General features: G+C 41.3%; 1 protein-coding gene across 3 annotated transcripts in view; it reads left to right on the top strand.

Annotated features, from left to right (window-relative positions):
• DPYD (dihydropyrimidine dehydrogenase) overlaps positions 1 to 17,913 on the top strand; it is a 1,476,885-nt gene extending 1,458,972 nt beyond the window's left edge. For all 3 annotated transcript variants that reach the window (XM_030205306.1, XM_030205305.1, XM_030205304.1), the window contains 2 exons: positions 7,548 to 7,688; positions 16,530 to 17,913. In XM_030205306.1, the coding sequence (XP_030061166.1) occupies positions 7,548 to 7,688; positions 16,530 to 16,700 (312 nt within the window). In that variant the 3' untranslated portion in view covers positions 16,701 to 17,913. The remainder of the gene's footprint in view (positions 1 to 7,547; positions 7,689 to 16,529) is intronic.
• The last annotated feature ends 1,357 nt before the right edge of the window (positions 17,914 to 19,270 follow it).

Raw genomic sequence — 19,270 nt, 5'->3', positions numbered from 1 at the left:
ATGTTAGGAGTCACGGACCAAGAAAGGGATCTAGGTGCCGTTGTTGATGATACGTTGAAACCTTCAGCTCAGTGTGCTGCTACGGCTAAGGAAGCAAATAGAATGTTAGGTATTATTAGGAAAGGAATAGAAAACAAAAATGAGGATGTTATAATGCCTTTGTATTGCTCCATGGTGCGACCACACCTCGAATATTGTGTTCAATTCTGGTCGCCGCATCTCAAAAAAGATATAGTAGAATTAGAAAAGGTGCAGTGAAGGGCGACAAAAATGATAAAAGGGATGGGACAACTTCCCTTTGAGCAAAGGCTAACGCGGCTAGGGCTCTTCAGCTTGGAGAAAAGGCGGCTGAGGGGAGATATGATAGAGCTCTATAAAATAATGAGTGGAGTTGAACGGGTAGATGTGAAGTGTCTGGTCACGCTTTCCAAAAAAAAATTGGACTAGGGGGCATGCGATGAAGCTGCAACGTAGTAAATTTAAAACGAATCGGAGAAATTTTTCTTCACTCAACGTGTAATTAAACTCTGGAATTCATTGCCAGAGAATGTGGTAAAGGCGGTTAGCTTAGCGGAGTTTAAAAAAGGTTTGGACGACTTCCTAAAGGAAAAGTCCATAGACCATTATTAAATGGACTTGCGGAAAATCCACTATTTCTGGGATAAGCAGTATAAAATATTTTGTACATTTTTGGGATCTTGCCGGGTATTTGTGACCTGGATTGGCCACTGTTGGAAACAGGATGCTGGGCTCGATGGACCTTTGGTCTTTCCCAGTATGGCAATATTTATGTATTTATGTACTTATGTAAAAGGGAAGTCTTGCTTTCCTACAGGAAAGCACTTGCTGCGTGGCCATTTCGGGGGGGGGGGAGCCCATACCACCACCCACTGATGTGGCGGTAAGGGCTTCCTCATTAACCAGGTGGTAACTGGACAGTGCCCGATTACCACCGGATACACTCCAGCACTACAAAACTAAATACATTTTTGTAGCGCCAGAAATGACGGCTGCAGCAGTAGCCCGGCAGTACTTCCTGCAAAGTGAGCGATAAGCCCACATTGGGCTTACCGCCATTTAGTAAAAGGTGCCCTTAGAACCTTGTTAAGAAAAAGTAGAAGAATAAATTGACTTACAGACTACTTTCTTACAGATAGGAAAATGAAGACGCAAGTAATCTCTCACACAAAAGGCTGCATTGCAAGTAGGCAAAGTAACAAGGGGCAACATAGAATATGATTTAGGCAGACCATTGTGATCCAATTGAGGGCCTCTTTTACAAAGCCGCACTAGCGATTCTCAGTGCAGCAAATGAAAGGAAGCCCGTTCAATTTTTATGAGCCTCCTCTCATTTGCCTTGTGGGAATCACTAGTGTGGCTTTGTAAAAGAAGGCTTGAATGTCCTCAGTATACTTTGCAAATGAGAAGAAGCTTTAATCTACCACTGCGTTCATGGATGTACCCATTAGTGGCAAATAATCAAAGTATCAGTATCTCCTAGAATTTCCCTCCAGTGTTGAGAATTAACCACAGAAGATTCTTACTAAGTACATAAGTAATGCCACACTGGGAAAAGACCAAGGGTCCAATGAGCCCAGCATCCTGTCAATGACAGCGGCCAATCCAGGCCAAGGGCACCTGGCAAGCTTCCCAAACGTACAAACATTCTATACATGTTATTCCTGGAATTGTGGATTTTTCCCAAGTCCATTTAGTAGTGGTTTATGGACTTGTTATTTAGGAAACCGTCTAACCCCCTTCTTAAACTCTGCTAAGCTAACCACTTTCACCACGTTCTCTGGCAACGAATTCCAGAGTTTAATTATGCGTTGGGTGAAGAAACATTTTCTCCGATTTGTTTTAAATTTACTACACTGTAGTTTCATCACATGCCCCCTAGTCCTAGTATTTTTGGAAAGCGTGAACAGACACTTCACATCCACCTGTTCCACTCCACTCATTATTTTATATACCTCTATCTTGTCTCCCCTCAGCCGTCTCTTCTCCAAGCTGAAAAGCCCTAGCCTCCTTAGTCTTTCTTCATAGGGAAGTCGTCCCATCCCTGCTATCATTTTAGTTGCCCTTCGCTGCACCTTTTCCAATTGTACTATATCTTTTTTGAGATGTGGCGACCAGAATTGAACACAATACTCAAGGTGCGGTCGCACCATGGAGCGATACAACGGCATTATAACATCCTCACACCTGTTTTCCATACCTTTCCTAATAATACCCAACATTCTATTCGCTTTCCTAGCCGCAGTAGCACACTGAGCAGAAGGTTTCAGTGTATTATCAACGACGACACCCAGATCTCTTTCTTGGTCCGTAACACCTAACGTGGAACCTTGCATGACAAAGCTATAATTCGGGTTCTTTTTTCCCACATGCATCACCTTGTACTTGCTCACATTAAACGTCATCTGCCATTTAGATGCCCAGTCTCCCAGTCTTGTAAGGTCCTTCTGTAATTTTTCACAATCCTGTCGCGAGTTAACGACTTTGAATAACTTTGTGTCATCAGCAAATTTATTTACCTCGCTAGTTACTCCCATCTCTAAATCATTTATAAATATATTAAAAAGCAGCAGTCCTAGCACAGACCCCTGAGGCACCCCACTAACTACCCTTCTCCATTGTGAATATTGCCCATTTAACCCCACTCTCTGTTTCCTATCCTTCAAACAGTTTTTAATCCAGAATAGGACATTTCCTCCTATCCCATGACCCTCCACTTTCCTCTGTAGCCTTTCATGAGGTACTTTGTCAAACGCCTTTTGAAAATCCAGGTACACGATATCAACCGGCTCCCTTTTGTCCACATGTTTGTTTACTCCTTCAAAGAATTGAAGTAAATTGGTCAGACAAGATTTCCCCACACAAAAGCCGTGCTGACTTGGTCTCAGTAATCCATGTCCTTGGATTTGCTGTACTGTACTGTACAGAAGAAGGACAGGTCATCCATAGGCAGAGCCTTGGAAACAGATTCCTGGATTGCTTTAACTTTATTAAGTTGCAAAGTCCTGTGCTGTTAGATCAAGTCCAGGACTGCCCTCCGGGAATTAAGTAATTGCAGAAACATTACAAAATAATGTAAACAAAACACATTCTTTTTTATATGCAAACAGCTTAGGAAATATTCAATGCCTTTAATTTTTCCTCAAAGAAAGGCTTTTAAATATTGCCCTCCATTCTTAAGTAGCAACTGTAGGATTCATCTTGATTATTTTCAAAAACATTTCTGCATCTGAAATCATCCATTACCTGTGCCAATGAGCTTTCATGAAATACACCACCATATATGTGGGTCAACTTGTATGTGTACTGCCTGTTTGCATGAAAATGTAGTGGAAGCTTCTTGAGGACAGAGTTGCGAAGGCACATACTTCTGAAAAGTGATCATATGCATGTAAATTAACCCTGAAAATTTGCATTTACTAAGGAGTGGGTATAAATGTGTGTGCAGTTTCCCTGGGGTAATTTCCAAAGCAGAAGAATGTATATTCTTTTGATATGAAAATCCAATGTTTATGCAGAGGAAAATGTGATCATTTCCTATTCCCATGTATACAGTTATAAAAATACACTTCAAAAAAATCCCCCAAATGGTGTTTAATTGGGCAAAAATCATCATACAGTTCTGGACAGCCTCCATATTTATTATCCACATTTAAGGAGTACTCAGTTATGATTTGGGGTAATTTAAGGCCTTAATATATACATTTTACAAAACTGTTCTTTTATATATAAATAGGGTTAATTCTCTTTTTCATAAGTTGCTCAATCTTTTGTATAGTACAATTCATGTTCTGTGTCCTTTACAACTAAATTAATGAGAAATTCATGTATTAGATATATGAGATGTATTGAGTTTTTGCAAGGAATGTATATATTTTTAGATCCAAAGAATCTTTATTTACATTGGGGTCCTTTTACAAAGGCACGCTAGCATTTTTAGAATGTGCTAAATGCTAGAGACGCCTCTTCCGAGAGAAAGAGGACATTTCTCTGTTAAGTGAACACTGTTTTGCTTTGTGCTTTGGGAACTTAAAGACTGGGGTTTAAAGGAGGAATTGTAGGTTAGTGATAGGCAAAATAAAAATATAGAGGCTACTCGAGGATCCAAGATGGCGGTCGGGAAGGACGTGTGAGCAGCAGTTCCCGACCAGCTACTGTTCTCTGCGAGTGAGAAACTTCTCCATTTTATTATGGGGAAGCGAAAAGGGAAGCCTAATTTGCCTACCTCCACAGGCAAGGTAAATCCCTCTTCCACCCGACAGTTGACCTTAGTAGAGTCGAGTATGCTGCCTCCGGGGATTCGAGTTGACGCTTCGAGGGGTCCTCTGGGAACATCGGATCTCAGCGTAGAGGGGGTGACATTGAGTCCCCCTCCGATGACAACACCTCCAAGGCCGGGAGGAGATACGATGGCTCGGGGGGAGCAGCCAGTTGTGAAGCCCGGAAGTGGAGCCCCAGCGGCTGTGCGTGGAGACCCTGTAGCTACATCGTCACCTATAGAAATATCGAACCGGGCAGGTATGGTGATACCATCTCCCCTACCCGTGGGAAGTCGGGGCAAACCTTCTGTGAGTCTCGGAGAAATTTTAAGACCACCTGTTATCACTATGGAAAGCATTTGGGACGCGATCCAGGGTTTAAATGCCACGTTACAACAAGTTGCAGGTTCTTTGCGTGGAGAAGTGGTTGAGCTAACACAGGCTCATAATGCCTTATCGGGGAAAGTGACGGAGCAGATTATCAGGATGGACTCCATAGAACACGAGGTACTATCTGCTAAAACTTCTGTGGTTGCTGTTATTAAGGATAATAACTTCCAAAAAAGAAAAATGGAGTACATGGAGAATCAAATAAGAAGGTGTAATTTACGTTTTTTTAACTTTCCCAAATCTCCTCTTGTTCCAGCCAGAGAAATGTTAAAGAAATACTTTGTTGAGATCCTGGGGTTACCCTCAGATAGTTTTCCTCCATTAACTAAAGTGTTGTATATTTCAAGAGCAGGAACGGGAAGAACAGCTCAAACAACTCAACCTGATTTAAATTTAACACAATTCCTTGAGAGTTCATTGGAAGTTATTACCGAAAGGACAACATTGCTGGTATCTTTTGCTCTAGAGCTGGACAGAAATAATATATTCAGACTTTTTTTCCGCCATATTAATACCCCTTTCCTTGGATCTAAAATACAAGTTTTCCCTGATCTCTCCAGAGATACTCAAAAACGAAGAAAAGATTTCTTAGCCTTGAAAGGAAGGCTCCTCCATTTGGGAGGGACCTTTATACTTAAGTTCCCCTGTAAATGTTATATTTCTTTGGAATCTAATAATTATTTATTTTTTGAACCAGGAAAGTTGCTTGAACTTATTGTTAGTAAAGAGTAACTGGGCATTAACCCTGGTCTATACGCTATATCAGCTGCGTCAACCCTAATTCCTTCCATCCCTTAGCATAAATTTTTTTTCTTCTACACAAATGTAATTGTGTTATAAATACTTTAAATTCCTAGTTCTTGGATCTTTTATAATGTGGACTAACTGAAATTATACAAATTGCCTAGTTAAATATATTGTTATTATTTTATTATATATTTTCTGTAAATTCCATGATTTATGTATTTAGCATAAATGTAAATTTAAAATCTATAAATAAAAAAAAAATAAAAATATAGAAAGCAAATTTTATCAACTAATCTCCATAGTCTTTTCCACTTAGATTTAAAACTTTGTACCACAACATTAACAGATAGAATCTAGCAGGTACTGCAGGATCTAGTTTAGTATTAAGGGGGAATAAGAAGAGAGAGAGAGAGAGAGAAAAGCAAGCATTATTAACTAGTTGCCGTGGTGTACAACCCTTTTCCCCTAGTTTTAAACTGAATTTTTTTCTAGAAATAGGCATTTTCCCCATAGTTTTAAACTGAAACCTTTTCTAGAGGTAGAAACTAAACATCCAAAAACTCTTGTTCTAAAAGGCAGTTATTTTCTGTTCCTTGGCTGCTGGAGAGGTAGCACATCCAGCGACCTCAGTTAAGTGTTAACTAAGGTGTGGGGAAGTAGAATACTTGCATAGGTTGCTGAGTCAGCTTCAAAGAGCCTGTTTAAAAAAGCCCCCTTAGATTCAAAACTATATAAAGAGGAAAGGTCCCACTGAACTTTCTTTCTGAGAAGTTCCGAGAGAAGAGGACATTTCTCTGGTAAATGAGCACTATTTTGCTTTGTGCTTTTGGAAACTTAAAGATTGGGGTTTAAAGGAGGAATTGTAGGTTAGTGATAGGCAAAATAAAAATATAAAAAGCAAATTTTATCAACTAATCTCCATAGTCTTTTCCACTTAGATTTAAAACTTTGTACCACAGCATTAACAGATAAAATCTAGCAGGCACTGCAGGATCTAGTTTAGTCTTCCCACCCACCTTCCCCAACATCCGCCCACCCACAGGTCCCTGGAGTAGTTTTAGTGGGTACTGCAGTGCACTTCAGACAGGTGGACCCAGGCCCATACCACCCCTACCTGTTACATTTGTGAAGGAAACAGCAAGCTCTCCAAAACCCACCACAAACCCACTGTACCCACATCTAGGTGTCCCCCTTCACCTGTAAGGGCTATGGTAGTGGTGTACAGTTGGGGGCAGTGGGTTTTGGGGGAGGTTGGGGGGCTCAGCACACAAGGTAAAGGAGCTATGTACCTTGGAACAATTTATGAAGTCCACTGCAGTGCCCCCTAGGGTGCCTGGTTGGTGTCCTGGCATGTCAGGGGGACCAGTGCACTACAAATGCTGGCTCCTCCCATTTGGTCGTTTTTGACATGGACGTCTTTGGTTTCGAAAATCGCCGAAAGTCAGAAACGTCCACGTCTAGGGGCATCCCAATTTAACGATTAGGACGTCCCTGATGGTATTTTCAAAATGAAAGATGGACGTCCATCTTGTTTCGAAAATACAGGTTTCCCCGCCCCTGGATTTCGCCGTTTTGCAAGAACTTCCAAATTGCAACTTGGACGTCCCTTTCGAAAATGCCCCTCCACGTCACATAAAAGCAATATCATGTGGTATTATAGAAGATAGAGTATATCTGCAAGGAGGGTATACATGCGAGCAGATAATGGGAAGGACATTTGTGTATCTCCAACCTACATGTCCAACTTAAATAGTCATGCTTAAAAATAGACAAGCCAATGCAGGTTTCTGCTAGTTGTCTACAACAGAATCAGGGCATCCAGATGCTGTTTTAGGACAGGCACTCCCAAGCAGAATCAGGGCACCTAAATGGAGGCACCAAGTTATAGAATTGCCCCCTATCTCATTTTATATTGAAAGGCTTTTATTGCTTATTTGCTGCTGTAAGAGAAAATGTTGAATTTTCATAGGGTTGTACTTCAAATTGTGCCAAAATGTTCTCAGCAAACCCTAGCATACCCTTATGGTCATGCAGAATACAATCAAACCATACGTGGCAATACTGGTTGCTAGAGAACTATAATAGAATGAATATACTCAATAATCAGTATATTTTTAATATATAATTTTGCAGGATGTAATTGGAAAAGCATTGCCGTATATCGGCGCATTTGGCCAACTCAGCATCATTGAGCAACTTGTGGCAGTGATTGACGAAGAAATGTGCATCAATTGTGGCAAATGCTATATGGCCTGTAATGACTCCGGCTACCAGGTAGGAACACAAATGAAATTAATGTTAGGCTTTCTTTTACAAAGCCGCGCTAGCGATTCCCACATCGCAACTGAGAGGAAGCCCATAAGAACTGAATGGGCTTCCTCTCATTTGCTGCACCGAGAATCGCTAGTGTGGCTTTGTAAAGAGGCCCTTAGGGCTCCTTTTTCTAAGCAGTGGTAAGCCCAACATGAGCTTACCGCTCGCTATACAGGAAGTACCGCCAGGCTACCATAGCAGCTTGGCAGTATTTCCCACCACTAGCGCACCATAATTTCCGCACTACAAAAATGTATTTATTTTTGTAGCACCAGAGTGTACCCAGCAGTAATTGGGCACTGCCACTCGCTGCCCGGTTACCACCGAGTTAGTGTGGGAGCCCCTAATGCCACCTTCTTGGGGTGGCAGTAAGGGCTCCCCCCAAAAAAGGCCACGCTGCAAGTGCTTTACTTGCCGCATGGCCATTTCCTGTAGGAAAGCGAGACTTCTCTTTTACCAGCTGCAGTAAAAACATGTGCCAACGCCAACGCAGGACCCCTTTTGCCCCAGCTTGGTAAAAGGGGCGCTTAGTTTTCTGCTGCTACATGAGGATGACTCTGTATTCAACCTTAATATTTAATACACTTGTATAAATAACTTCTTACATTATCAGAGATACTAGGTATAAACTGCATATATTAATTTAACATTAAATTGTAAATTGTAAGCCACTTTGAACCGAAACTTTTTTTGGATAATAGTGGGATAGAAGAATGCATAAATAAATACATATTTGAATTATATTGTATGGTACTTTTTCGTTTTGATAGCATAGAAACGACAGAATTGGATAATTGAGTTGAGTTGATAGGAACATTTAATCAAATTAATTCAAGGGGCCTGGCTTCGTGCTAAGAGTCAAATATGAGTGGAGCAGACTTTAAATAGGATTGAAAAATCCCATGGCTCAGCTGTAGCATGGATGTTTGAGTCTTCTGTTTGGTGAGACTCACAAGCTATATTCATGTTGGAGGTGATTTGTTCATGTTCAAGTGAGGAGGGAAGGTAATATCCATTCCTACCTGTGCTTTCAGAAGAATAGCATTATGGAGTCTAGAACAATTTTCCCTTGACTTGTGAAAGAATTTGATTCACTTGGCTATGTCATCTGGAAAGGGAGAAAATCAGGGATGAGTAAATCACAAGAGATCCTAAATATATAAAATATACCACTTTTCTACTTTTTTTCCTCATTTGATATATACTGAGGGGCTTTTTCAATATGATGTCTAAATCTGATTTTGTAAGTTTTGCAGAAACTGTTCAAACATCCAGTAATAAACATGGCCATTTTCAAAGTAGAAAAATGTCCAACTTTTTGTTTCAAAAATGGCCATTTGCTAGATGTTTTTGTGCTCAGTACATCTATCTTTTTGGACCATTTTCGAAAAAAAGAAAAAAATCTAAGGGAAAAATGCATAAAAACAAGCCATTGGGATGTATGGGAGGCCAGCATTCTTAATAGATTGGGCCACACAGACATCTCAGCAGAACAGTGGGGAACTGCAGTGGATATCACATAAAAGATCCTGGGTATACAGCTTACCGTTACTCCTTTCTATTTTATGGTGAACACTCCAAACCCCACCAAAAATCTATACCCAGCTGTACACCATTACAATAGCCCTTTTTGTGACTTAGTTGTGATTGAAACAGGTCTAGACCAAACTGTCTAATCCCGCCTGCAACACACTCCCTTGTGATTTCAATGCATTGCATACGAACTTCATATAAAACCATGTTAAAATTGGGTTTCAAAAATAGTGATTTGGACTTTTGGAAAACAAAACTATCTGCCACTTTGTGCTGCTTTTTGGACATTTTTCTGTTTTATTATTTGTTATATTTGTACCCCGCGCTTTCCCACTCATGGCAGGCTCAATTGAAAATAAGCCCCACTTTATGTCTGCTTGTTATACCATTTCTTGGTCTGTTCTATTTTTTTTTATATTGATCCCTTCTTTTCATTTTAAACTCAATTACTTACCCTTCTCTCATTTCTTTAGCTTTTCTTTTTTGTTTTCCGCCCATGTCTATCTACTTTTCATATCTACTTACACATACTCAAAACATGTTTAAACTACTTTCCTAGTCTTAAAAAAAACTGTCCATGGTGGTCAACATATTTTCCTTCTCTTCAGTTTGTCACTTTCCATTGTCTACCTAGCCTAGCCTATCTCACAACCTTTCTGCATCTCAAGTTACATGTTCTCACTGTACCCATTCCCATTCACTGTTTTCTTCCTTTCTCTCTGTCTGCTACTTTTTTTTTACTTCTTCTCTGTCTAGTATATGTTTCCTTCCTTTCCTCACGACATGGTACATTCTTACTTTCTTACTTTTGTTGTCTTCCCTCTTCAGTTTTCTTCCCCCTCATCTTCTGTCTAAGGTGTCTCCCCACTATGAATGTGTGACTTTTCTAATTCCAACTTCTCTTACTCTTCCTTCTCTCCCTACTGCTTCTTTCCCTCATTTCCCCCATTTCACAATAAAAGATGTCACTTTTCATTTCTACTGAGTTCTTTAGCTTATTATTCCTCCTCTTCCTCCCTCTATCAAATCTATTTGTACTTCTGATCCCTCAAAAATCTGTTTTTCTTCCCCTACCTAACTCAAGTTGTCCTTTCCCCATCCCCTTTCCAACTTTCTATTTCCTCATACTTTTCATTTGTTCATTTATATTCTTCCTCTCCTGCACATTTATATTGGTATACAGCACCTTGATCTTTTAAACACTAAAAGTCAACCATAAAATACAAATAGAATGTCATTGACCCTATACCCATTCAACTCCTCCCACCCCAACCTACAACCAGAGTTACCACCCCACCTAACTAATAACTGCCAAAAATGCCTCTGGAATACCTCCCTTAAACTTTCGCTAAATCTTCTTTCTGAGACCCTTAACCTCTACCACCAACTGTCCAACCAGCTTCTGGCATAAAATCATCCTTTACCTTTCTTCATGAATGCAAATAATTGGATTCTAACCTAATATCAATAGAAAGAGAATTCAACACAGTTGGACTAACCACTGAAAATATTCTCAAATATCACTTATTTTTAGCCACTACCTGATATAGAGGTACAACCAACAAAGTCCCCTGAAATTATCTCAGTCCAAGTTTTGACACATACATTCTCACCTTTCTCTACCCTATACTTTTCTTCTTTCTCTCTCCCTCCCCCTCTTGTTTCATTTATTTAACATCTTCCTGCATCTTTTCTATCTTTTTTCCTTCCTCCCACATCCATACCATCTCCCTTCTTCCTATTTTTCCTTCTTCTCTCACACTCCTGTTCCCATTCATCTTTTAGTCTCCTTCTTTGCCTCTCTTTTGTCCATTCTCTCACAATGTCTGATCCTTGATGCCCTGCACCTTGTGGCTAGGGAAGGAAAATGGCTTGCAATAAATTTGATGACTTTTATCTCTACTGCATTGTTACATTATCCTTTTGAACAATCACTGAACTCCCCCTCCAAGTTCAAACTGCCCCCCCCCCCGAATACTGCCCCAAATACATTGTTTGTATTCAGACAAATAGTGATTTTACTTTGAATACAAGTAACCCTATTTAGTAGGCCGTAAGAGCTCATGCACTAACCCGATGGTAATCGACAGGGCCGTGCCAAGGGTCTGTGGCGCCCCCCTGCAGGAGATCAGTTGGCGCCCCCCCCCCCCCCGCAGATGAACAGTTGGTGCGCGCCGCCTCCCCTCCCCCCCGTGAAAATGATCACTGCCCTCCCGCTCCCATGTCCCAACTGCCCGCCCTCTTCTCCCCCCCAAGATCCCTTTTAAATTTACCTCCTTCCGGCAGCGAAAGCGCACCACAGCGTCAGTGAAGGCGGCGGCGCTCCTGACATCTCTACTAGTTTTCCCTTCACTCAATGTCCCGCCTTCTTCTGACGTCATTTCCTTGACGTCAGAAGAAGGCGAAACACTGAGCGAAAGGAAGACTAGTAGAGACGTCGGGAGCGCCACCTCCTTCACTGCGGCGCGCCTTCGCTGCCGGATGGAGGTAAATTTCAATGGGATCTTGTTGGGGGGGAGAAGAGGGCAGGCAGTTGGGACACGGGAGGGCGAGGTAAGCATGGCGCAGCGGGGCGCCCCAGAGGACGGCGCCCTCCTGCTGTACTTACCTCGCTTACCGTGTTGGCACGGCCCTGGTAATCGGACAACGCACACTGATGGCTGATTACCACTGGGTACGCCTACTCCCTGCCCCCCCCCCCCACTACAAAATAGAAAAATATTTTCTGTCATGGGAAATACCACATGGCAAACACAGAACTAGAATGGGGTACCATGGTATACCACACGGTAGTGGTGTTTTGCCATGCACTACCACGCCTTTGTAAAATAACCCCTAAATTCATTAAGGCACCATGGGCTAGATTCTATATATGGCGCTTGAAAAATCAACACAAAATAAATTTCTGCCTCAGCGTATTCTATAAGTGGTGCTTAAAATACTCTTAGTAGACATCTCAGCACTTAGAACTATGTGCATCCATTTACATCAAAGGAAATGAGTTTTAAATACCGGTGCATAGATTTAAGCACAGAGGGCTATATTCTGTAACAGTGCGCATAAATTTTGGAATGCCCACAAAACACCCATTTCCCCGCCTATAACCATGCCCCTTTTTGGCTCCGCGCATTAAAATTTAGATGCTGGGTGTTACAGAATACACGTAGGTCTAGGTTTACTAAGCGGTGCTATGGGCGCGTTAGCGTTTTTAACACGTGTAAATTGTGTATGCACATTAAACACTAATGTACCCATAGAAATGTATAGGCGAATTAGCTTTTAACGTGCCTTAAATTTACAGGCGAATTAAAAATGCTAACGCACCTTAGTAAACATACCCCTTAGCGAGTTATGCACATAAGTTCTAACTATTGCCAATTAGTGCTCATTATTGCTTGTGCTGTTAAAAATAATGATTGGCTTGATAAGCCAATCAAGTTATGCCTGTTGTTATAGGATATGCTTGGATTTCAGCGCGGAACACTAGGTGCAATAAATAGAATGCTGGGGCTTATATACAAAATCAATTTAATGTACATTAGCCTACAAATTAATGAGCATATAATTGATTTCTATGCTTTAAAAAGTTCCAATGTCGGTTAAAATTTTATAGTTAACATAAGTGTTTGATCTGAACCAAAAAGTAATGAAAATCAGAGGAAAATCAATTTTTTTTGAAAATGAACTGTATATATTTTTGCCTGTGCACATCCCTAATTATAAACTTAAGAATGACTTAAACTAATATATAAATTATTAAAATTAATTAAAAGTTATGTTCCTTTTTATACAATTGATATTGCTATAAATAAAAATACAAACACAATCTGGTACTCATTTAATGAATATAAATCAATATCCACACTCACAAGTAATTTTTTCTCTGTAATGTTTGTAGGGGAGAGAGGAAAAGACTTCAGATGCCCGGTAACCACTTATTGTGTTTTTAATAGTGGACCGCGCTCACCCTTTACACTCTTTTTTCTTTAATTTTAATTTTTCATATATAATACTATGATACTATTTGTACTTTAGTGTTTTTAAAAATGAATAAACACTTTGCTGTTGCACTTGAACTAGTGGGTACGCCCAACAGCGAGCTCCTGTTTCGCTTGATGCCATACTGGAAAAAGACCAAAGGTCCATCAAGCCCAGCATCTTGTCTCCGACAGCGGCCAAACCAGGTAAAGGGCACCTGGCAAGCTACCCAATCGTACAAACATTTTATAGATGTTATTCCCAAAATTGTGGATTTTTCCCAAGTCCATTTAGTAGCGGTCTATGGACTTGTCCTTTAGGAAACCGACTAACTCCTTTTTAAACTCTGCCAAGCTAACCGCCTTCACTACGTTCTCCGGCAACGAATTCCAGAGTTTAAATATGCATTGGGTGAAGACCCTCAGTTTCTTACAACGCTCTGTAATTGAATAAACAGCAGTATTTTAAAATCTTTACAGAGAGAAAAAGAAAATATATAGAAAAGTTGCGGACTTTCACTCTATAAGTCTTTACACATACCTGATGCTTTTCGGCTTCTACCTTCTCCACATTTGGCTGAGTTAAAATGGCGGCTAGGATTTAAATAGACGCCAACTCTTTCTAACCAATCAGATTAAGTTGAAAATTTAAAGGGGAAACTGACCCCAAAATACCAACCTCCTACCCCTCAACTATCATCCCCTCACAATTATACGAAGAATGCCATTACAAAAACGCCTTCCATTCCACCTGATTATTCAACCCCATTGGGGCCAAGGTTCCTAATCTGTAAATCCAGCGTTGTTCTCTTTGAATTAGTTTTCAGTCTCTGTCCCCGCCACGTAGTGATTCAGGAATGTGATTAAATACCATGCACTTGAACTCTTCAAATATATGTGATTTCTCAATGCTATGGGCAACTAGAAGAGCTTTATGATCACTAACCTGCTTATTTTCGAAGGAGATGGCCGGCCATCTTCTGACACAAATTGGGAGATGGCCGGCCATCTCCTAAACCCGGCCAAACCGGTATAATCGAAAGCCGATTTTGGCCGGCTTCAACTGCTTTCCGTCGCAGGGCCGGCCAAAGTTAAAGGGGGCGTGTCGGCAGGGTACGGAAGGTGGGAAGGGGGTATGGTTACGAAATGGCCGGCTTCGGCCGATAATGGAAAAAAGAAGGCCGGCTCTGACGAGCACTTGGCCGGCTTTACTTGGTCCATTTATTTTTATGACCAAGCCTCAAAAAAGTGCTCCAATTGACCAGATGACAACCGGAGGGAATCGGGGATCACCTCCCCTTACTCCCCCCCCAGTGGTCACCAACCCCCTCCCATCCCCCCCCCCCCCAAAATTTAAACATTTTTGTGCCAACCTCTATGCCAGCCTCAAATGTCATACCCAGCTCCCTGACAGCAGAATGCAGGTACCTGGAGTTGTGTTTAGTGGGTACTGCAGTGCACTTCAGGCAGGCGGACCCAGGCCCATCCCTCCCTACCTGTTACACTTGTGGTGGTAAATGGGAGCCCTCCAAAACCCACCACAAACCCACTGTACCCACATCTAGATGCCCCCCTTCACCCATAAGGGCTATGGCAGTGGTGCACAGTTGTGGGTAGTGGGTTTTGGGGGGGGGGGGGGGTTGAGGGGCTCAGCACACAAGGTAAAGGAGCTATGTACTTGGGAGCTTTTTCTGAAGTCCACTGCAGTGCTCCCTAGGGTGCCCGGTTGGTGTCCTGGCTTGTGAGGGGGACCAGTGCACTACAAATGCTGACTCCTCCCATGTCCAAATTCATTGGATTTGGCCAGGTTTGAGATGGCCACCATTAGTTTCCATTATCGCCGGAAACCGATGGCGGCCATCTCTAATGCCGGCCCAAATGTTGAGATTTGGCCGGCCCCGACCATATTATCGAAATGAAAGATGGCCAGCCATCTTTTTTCCATAATGCGGTCGGGTATGCCCCATTCGATTATGCCCCTCAGTATGGCTCCCTGCAGCACCCCACAGTTCAGTGCCCAAGGTAATGATGTGTTGTTGCTGAACAGAACTAATTGTTGTCTGTCTGACAAATAGGATTTGAAATATGTAAATACTGTGCCACTGATACCTGTTTCTGCCAAACTTGTAAGCATGATATTATGATCCACAGTGTTGAAGGCTGCTGGGGAATTGTGCCTCCTTTCTATGTCACAGTTTTGTCCTCTCTAGAAACTAAGGACTAGTTTTTGTGATGTGCACTAATGTATTAACATGCGCTATTCTCATTAATGAGCATTAATGTTCTATTATTGACAAAGGAGCCTATTTGGTAATAATGCACATAATTCACATTCATTCATGTTAATGTGGAATAACGCACATAAACATGTTAATGCATATTACTAACTCTAAGCCCAAATGAGAAAGGAAAATATGAATAACAGTGCATGGGTTATGTCTACAAAATATTCTGTAAATATTCTAAATATCTTTATTGCATGCCCTTAGCAATATTCATAAGTCACTCAGGGGCCCCTTTACCAAACTGCAGTAAAAAGTGGCCTTAGGGCATGCTTACATGGTCATTCCCGCGTGCTAAGTCTGTTTTTACAACAGGTGTAAATTTGTTTTTAATTAATGGCCAGATGCTAATTTTCACATTAATGTATGGCCATTAGTGCGTGAGCACTTGCCAAGACCTATTTTGTAGGTGGTAAGAGCTCACGTGCTAATCAGTTAGCACACAGCAATGTAGCTGCGCTAACCAATTAGCGCAGTACATAACTACTCTCCGTGCCAACCCACCTCAGCACTAAAAAATAAAATCTATTTTTTAGCATGTGGGAAGTGCATGCAGATGCCAAAATTACTGCAGGATGCCTAAGCACATCCCATGGTAAGACATTTTAAGCTGCGTTAAGAACACATTCATGCTTACCACAGCATATTAAAAGCACTCCTGTGTGTGGTTCGGTCCTGATTCAACATTTCCACCAACCAGCCTTACACCAGATCATTTTGCAGTTTAAAACCAGGTTCCAAATTTATACTACATAAGAACTTACATTAGGAATCTACTGTGGCAAATGCTTTCCTCCCCAAGGGTAGAACCTCCATGCAAGTTTGAAGCGTACATGATTTTACTTGAAAAAAAAACTTCCCTTGGGGCCTCTGAACTATTGCTGCTGCTGTTTGACAAACCGTCATAGAAAGGCTACAAAGTATTGTGGCACAGAAAATGTAGATATTAAAATGGGGACACTTCTGACCTTTCTAGGAGTGACATTGAAACCGCTTATTTTTCTTTGCAGGCAATCCAGTTTGATGCAGAGACCCACCTTCCCACAATTACTGACGGTTGCACGGGTTGCACTCTGTGTCTCAGTGTCTGCCCCATTATTGACTGCATCAGAATGGTTTCCAGGACAACACCTTATGAGCCAAACAGAGGCCTGCCCTTAGCTGTGAATCCAGTGCATTGAGGTGACCAGTTCCACTGTTAATGGGACCTCTATATTTGCCTGCCAGTGTATTCTCTGATTATAGTATTTGAAAATCACTTACTAGTTTAGAAAAGAATAATTAGTGCTGGTTGTAATAGTTATAATAGTATCTATGTGCTCCAAAGATGACTTTTAGACAAAGCACGCAATACATTTGTCACAGTTATTTAATAATAGAGTGACTGATTCTGCTACACAAGAGGAAAGGATTTCTGCCTTTCTTTTTTTTTTTTTAATTTGCTCTTTCACATTTCTGCAGTTATGTATTCTAATTTCTCCAGTACAAGGCTTTTAAAGCACCATGCAATTTTTAATTGTTAGTAAATGAAATTCATTATTTTAAAACTAAATACCTTATAATACACAAGCATTTTCTCAGGATAGAAACGTCTTATAATTAAAAATGCATCACATTTTAAATTGTTTCTTAGAAGACATAATTAGCAATATGAAACACAAACAATGCAATAAAGGCTGTGATGTTCCAATGGAAAGAAAAGACATGTTTAAAAGAATTATTTAAAAATGGATTTAATGCTTTGCACTAGAGATATCTAACATATTGCATTTGCTAATCCTTATTAAACTGGCCCCTTGACAAACCATGCAGAAAGCTATTGCTTAACAGCACACATTCAATATTTTCTAAACATTTAGGCTTTTCACAGAAGTTTATTTTCCTAGAATTGAACAACTATTTTGGGCCCACAATTTCTACATAGGCCTTTCTGCTAATTCGAGAGTCATGTTAATAATTATCTTCAGACCTACAAAATGTGGAAAGTTTAAGCATATTTATGTCCCTGACTTGGCCACTAGATTCTAATGCTAAGCCTATAGAGCTCCTATATAGTGAAAGGAAGAGGGGGGTCAGTGGCCAAGACATAGAGATTCACTAGAAGGGTGTGTGGCAGAGAAATAAAGGGGCCCTTTTACTAAGCCGCGTAAGCATCTACGCGCGCCCAACGAGCACCAAAATGGAGTTACTGCCTGGCTACAGTGTGGCTCTTGCGGTAATTTCATTTTTGGCGCATATCCGATAAACGTGCCTGAAAATTTTATTTTCGGATGCGTGTACTGGGTGCATACCAAGTGATATTTGATGCACTTCGGTCATTACCATCCAGTTACCACGTGAGACTTTACCGCTAAGTCAATGGCTGGCGGTAAGGTCTCAGACCCAAAATGGACGCACGGCAATTTTCATTTTGCCGCACGCCCATTTTTGGCAAAAATTTTAAAAAGCCATTTTTTGCAGGTGTGCTGAAAAATGATTCTGCACACACCCAAAACACGCGTCTACATTACCGCAGACCATTTTTCAGCGCACCTTAGTAAAAGGACCCCAGAAATTGTAATTCTTAAGAAGGAGTCCTTTTGCTAAACTGCATTAAGCAGTTAATGCAGATTTTACTGTGTTGTAGATCATAGTGTGGACCTGCACTAACCGCTACTGCAGCCAATGTGGTAAAAAAACTTGCGCTAGCTACATAACGCATGTAAGAGCAGTTCATGGGTGTGATGGGGTGAAGCTCACAGGTCAGTATTGCACACTAGCTGTTATGACTACTGCTAGCTTGGCTGCATTAAACATCACCTCAAGATGTTAAGTGCAGCCATGCTGCCAGCAGTCTGGTAGAACGGCTACCTCTAGCTTCTGTTTAACATGAAGCCACTGTGAAGACCATTCTCTCCTTCTGCTGTTCCCCCCTGATGGTACCCTCATGCTACCATCTGAAGATCCTCCTGCCCAATATGATACCCTATAAGATCTCCCTATTCCATCTGATCACACAAAGACCCTTGATCTGATCCGCTCGACTCTAGAGACTCTTCCTCCTGAATACAAACCCTTGATGAAGCACCATCCCCTGCACAAAGCCCCTCCTTCTCATTCTAATCTGAACCTCCTTCATTTCTCTGAACACACCCCAAGCCACTCGTGACTTACCCAGGGGTAATGCATAGTCATCTAGTGGGACTACTACTACTACTTATCTTTTCTATAGTGCTACTAGACGAACACAGCACTGTACACTAAATATGTAAGAGACAGTCCCTGCTGGACAGAGTTTACAATGTAATCAAGACAGACAAACACGACAAATAAGGGATAGGTGACTTACTTAAGGAGGGAATGATAATACAGACATGGGTACTGAACAGGAGTTAGGAGTTAAAAGCAGCCTCAAAAAGGTGGGCTTTTAGTCTAAATTTAAAGACAGCCAGAGCTGGAACTTGACATACTGATTCAGGAAGTCTATTCCATGCGTACGGTACAACAAGATAATAGGAACGGAGTCTTGAGTTGGCAGTGGAGGAGAAGAGTACAGGTAAGAGAGATGTTCCCAATGAATGGAGTTATCGGGGAGGAGAGTAGGGAGAGATGAGTGGAGAGGTACTGAGGAGCTACAGAGGGAATGCATTTGTAAGTCAATAAGAGGAGTTTGAACTGAACGAAAATGGATAGGGAGCCATGAAGTGACTTGAGCAGAGGGCTAACATGAGTGTAATGACACTGGTAGAATATAAGTTGTGCAGCAGAATTT

The sequence above is a fragment of the Microcaecilia unicolor genome, chromosome 6 (genome assembly GCF_901765095.1).
Source record: "Microcaecilia unicolor chromosome 6, aMicUni1.1, whole genome shotgun sequence".
Lineage (NCBI taxonomy): Eukaryota > Metazoa > Chordata > Amphibia > Gymnophiona > Siphonopidae > Microcaecilia > Microcaecilia unicolor.
The sequence above is the reverse complement of the archived record's forward strand: the minus strand, read 5'-3'. Positions and strand labels throughout refer to the sequence as shown.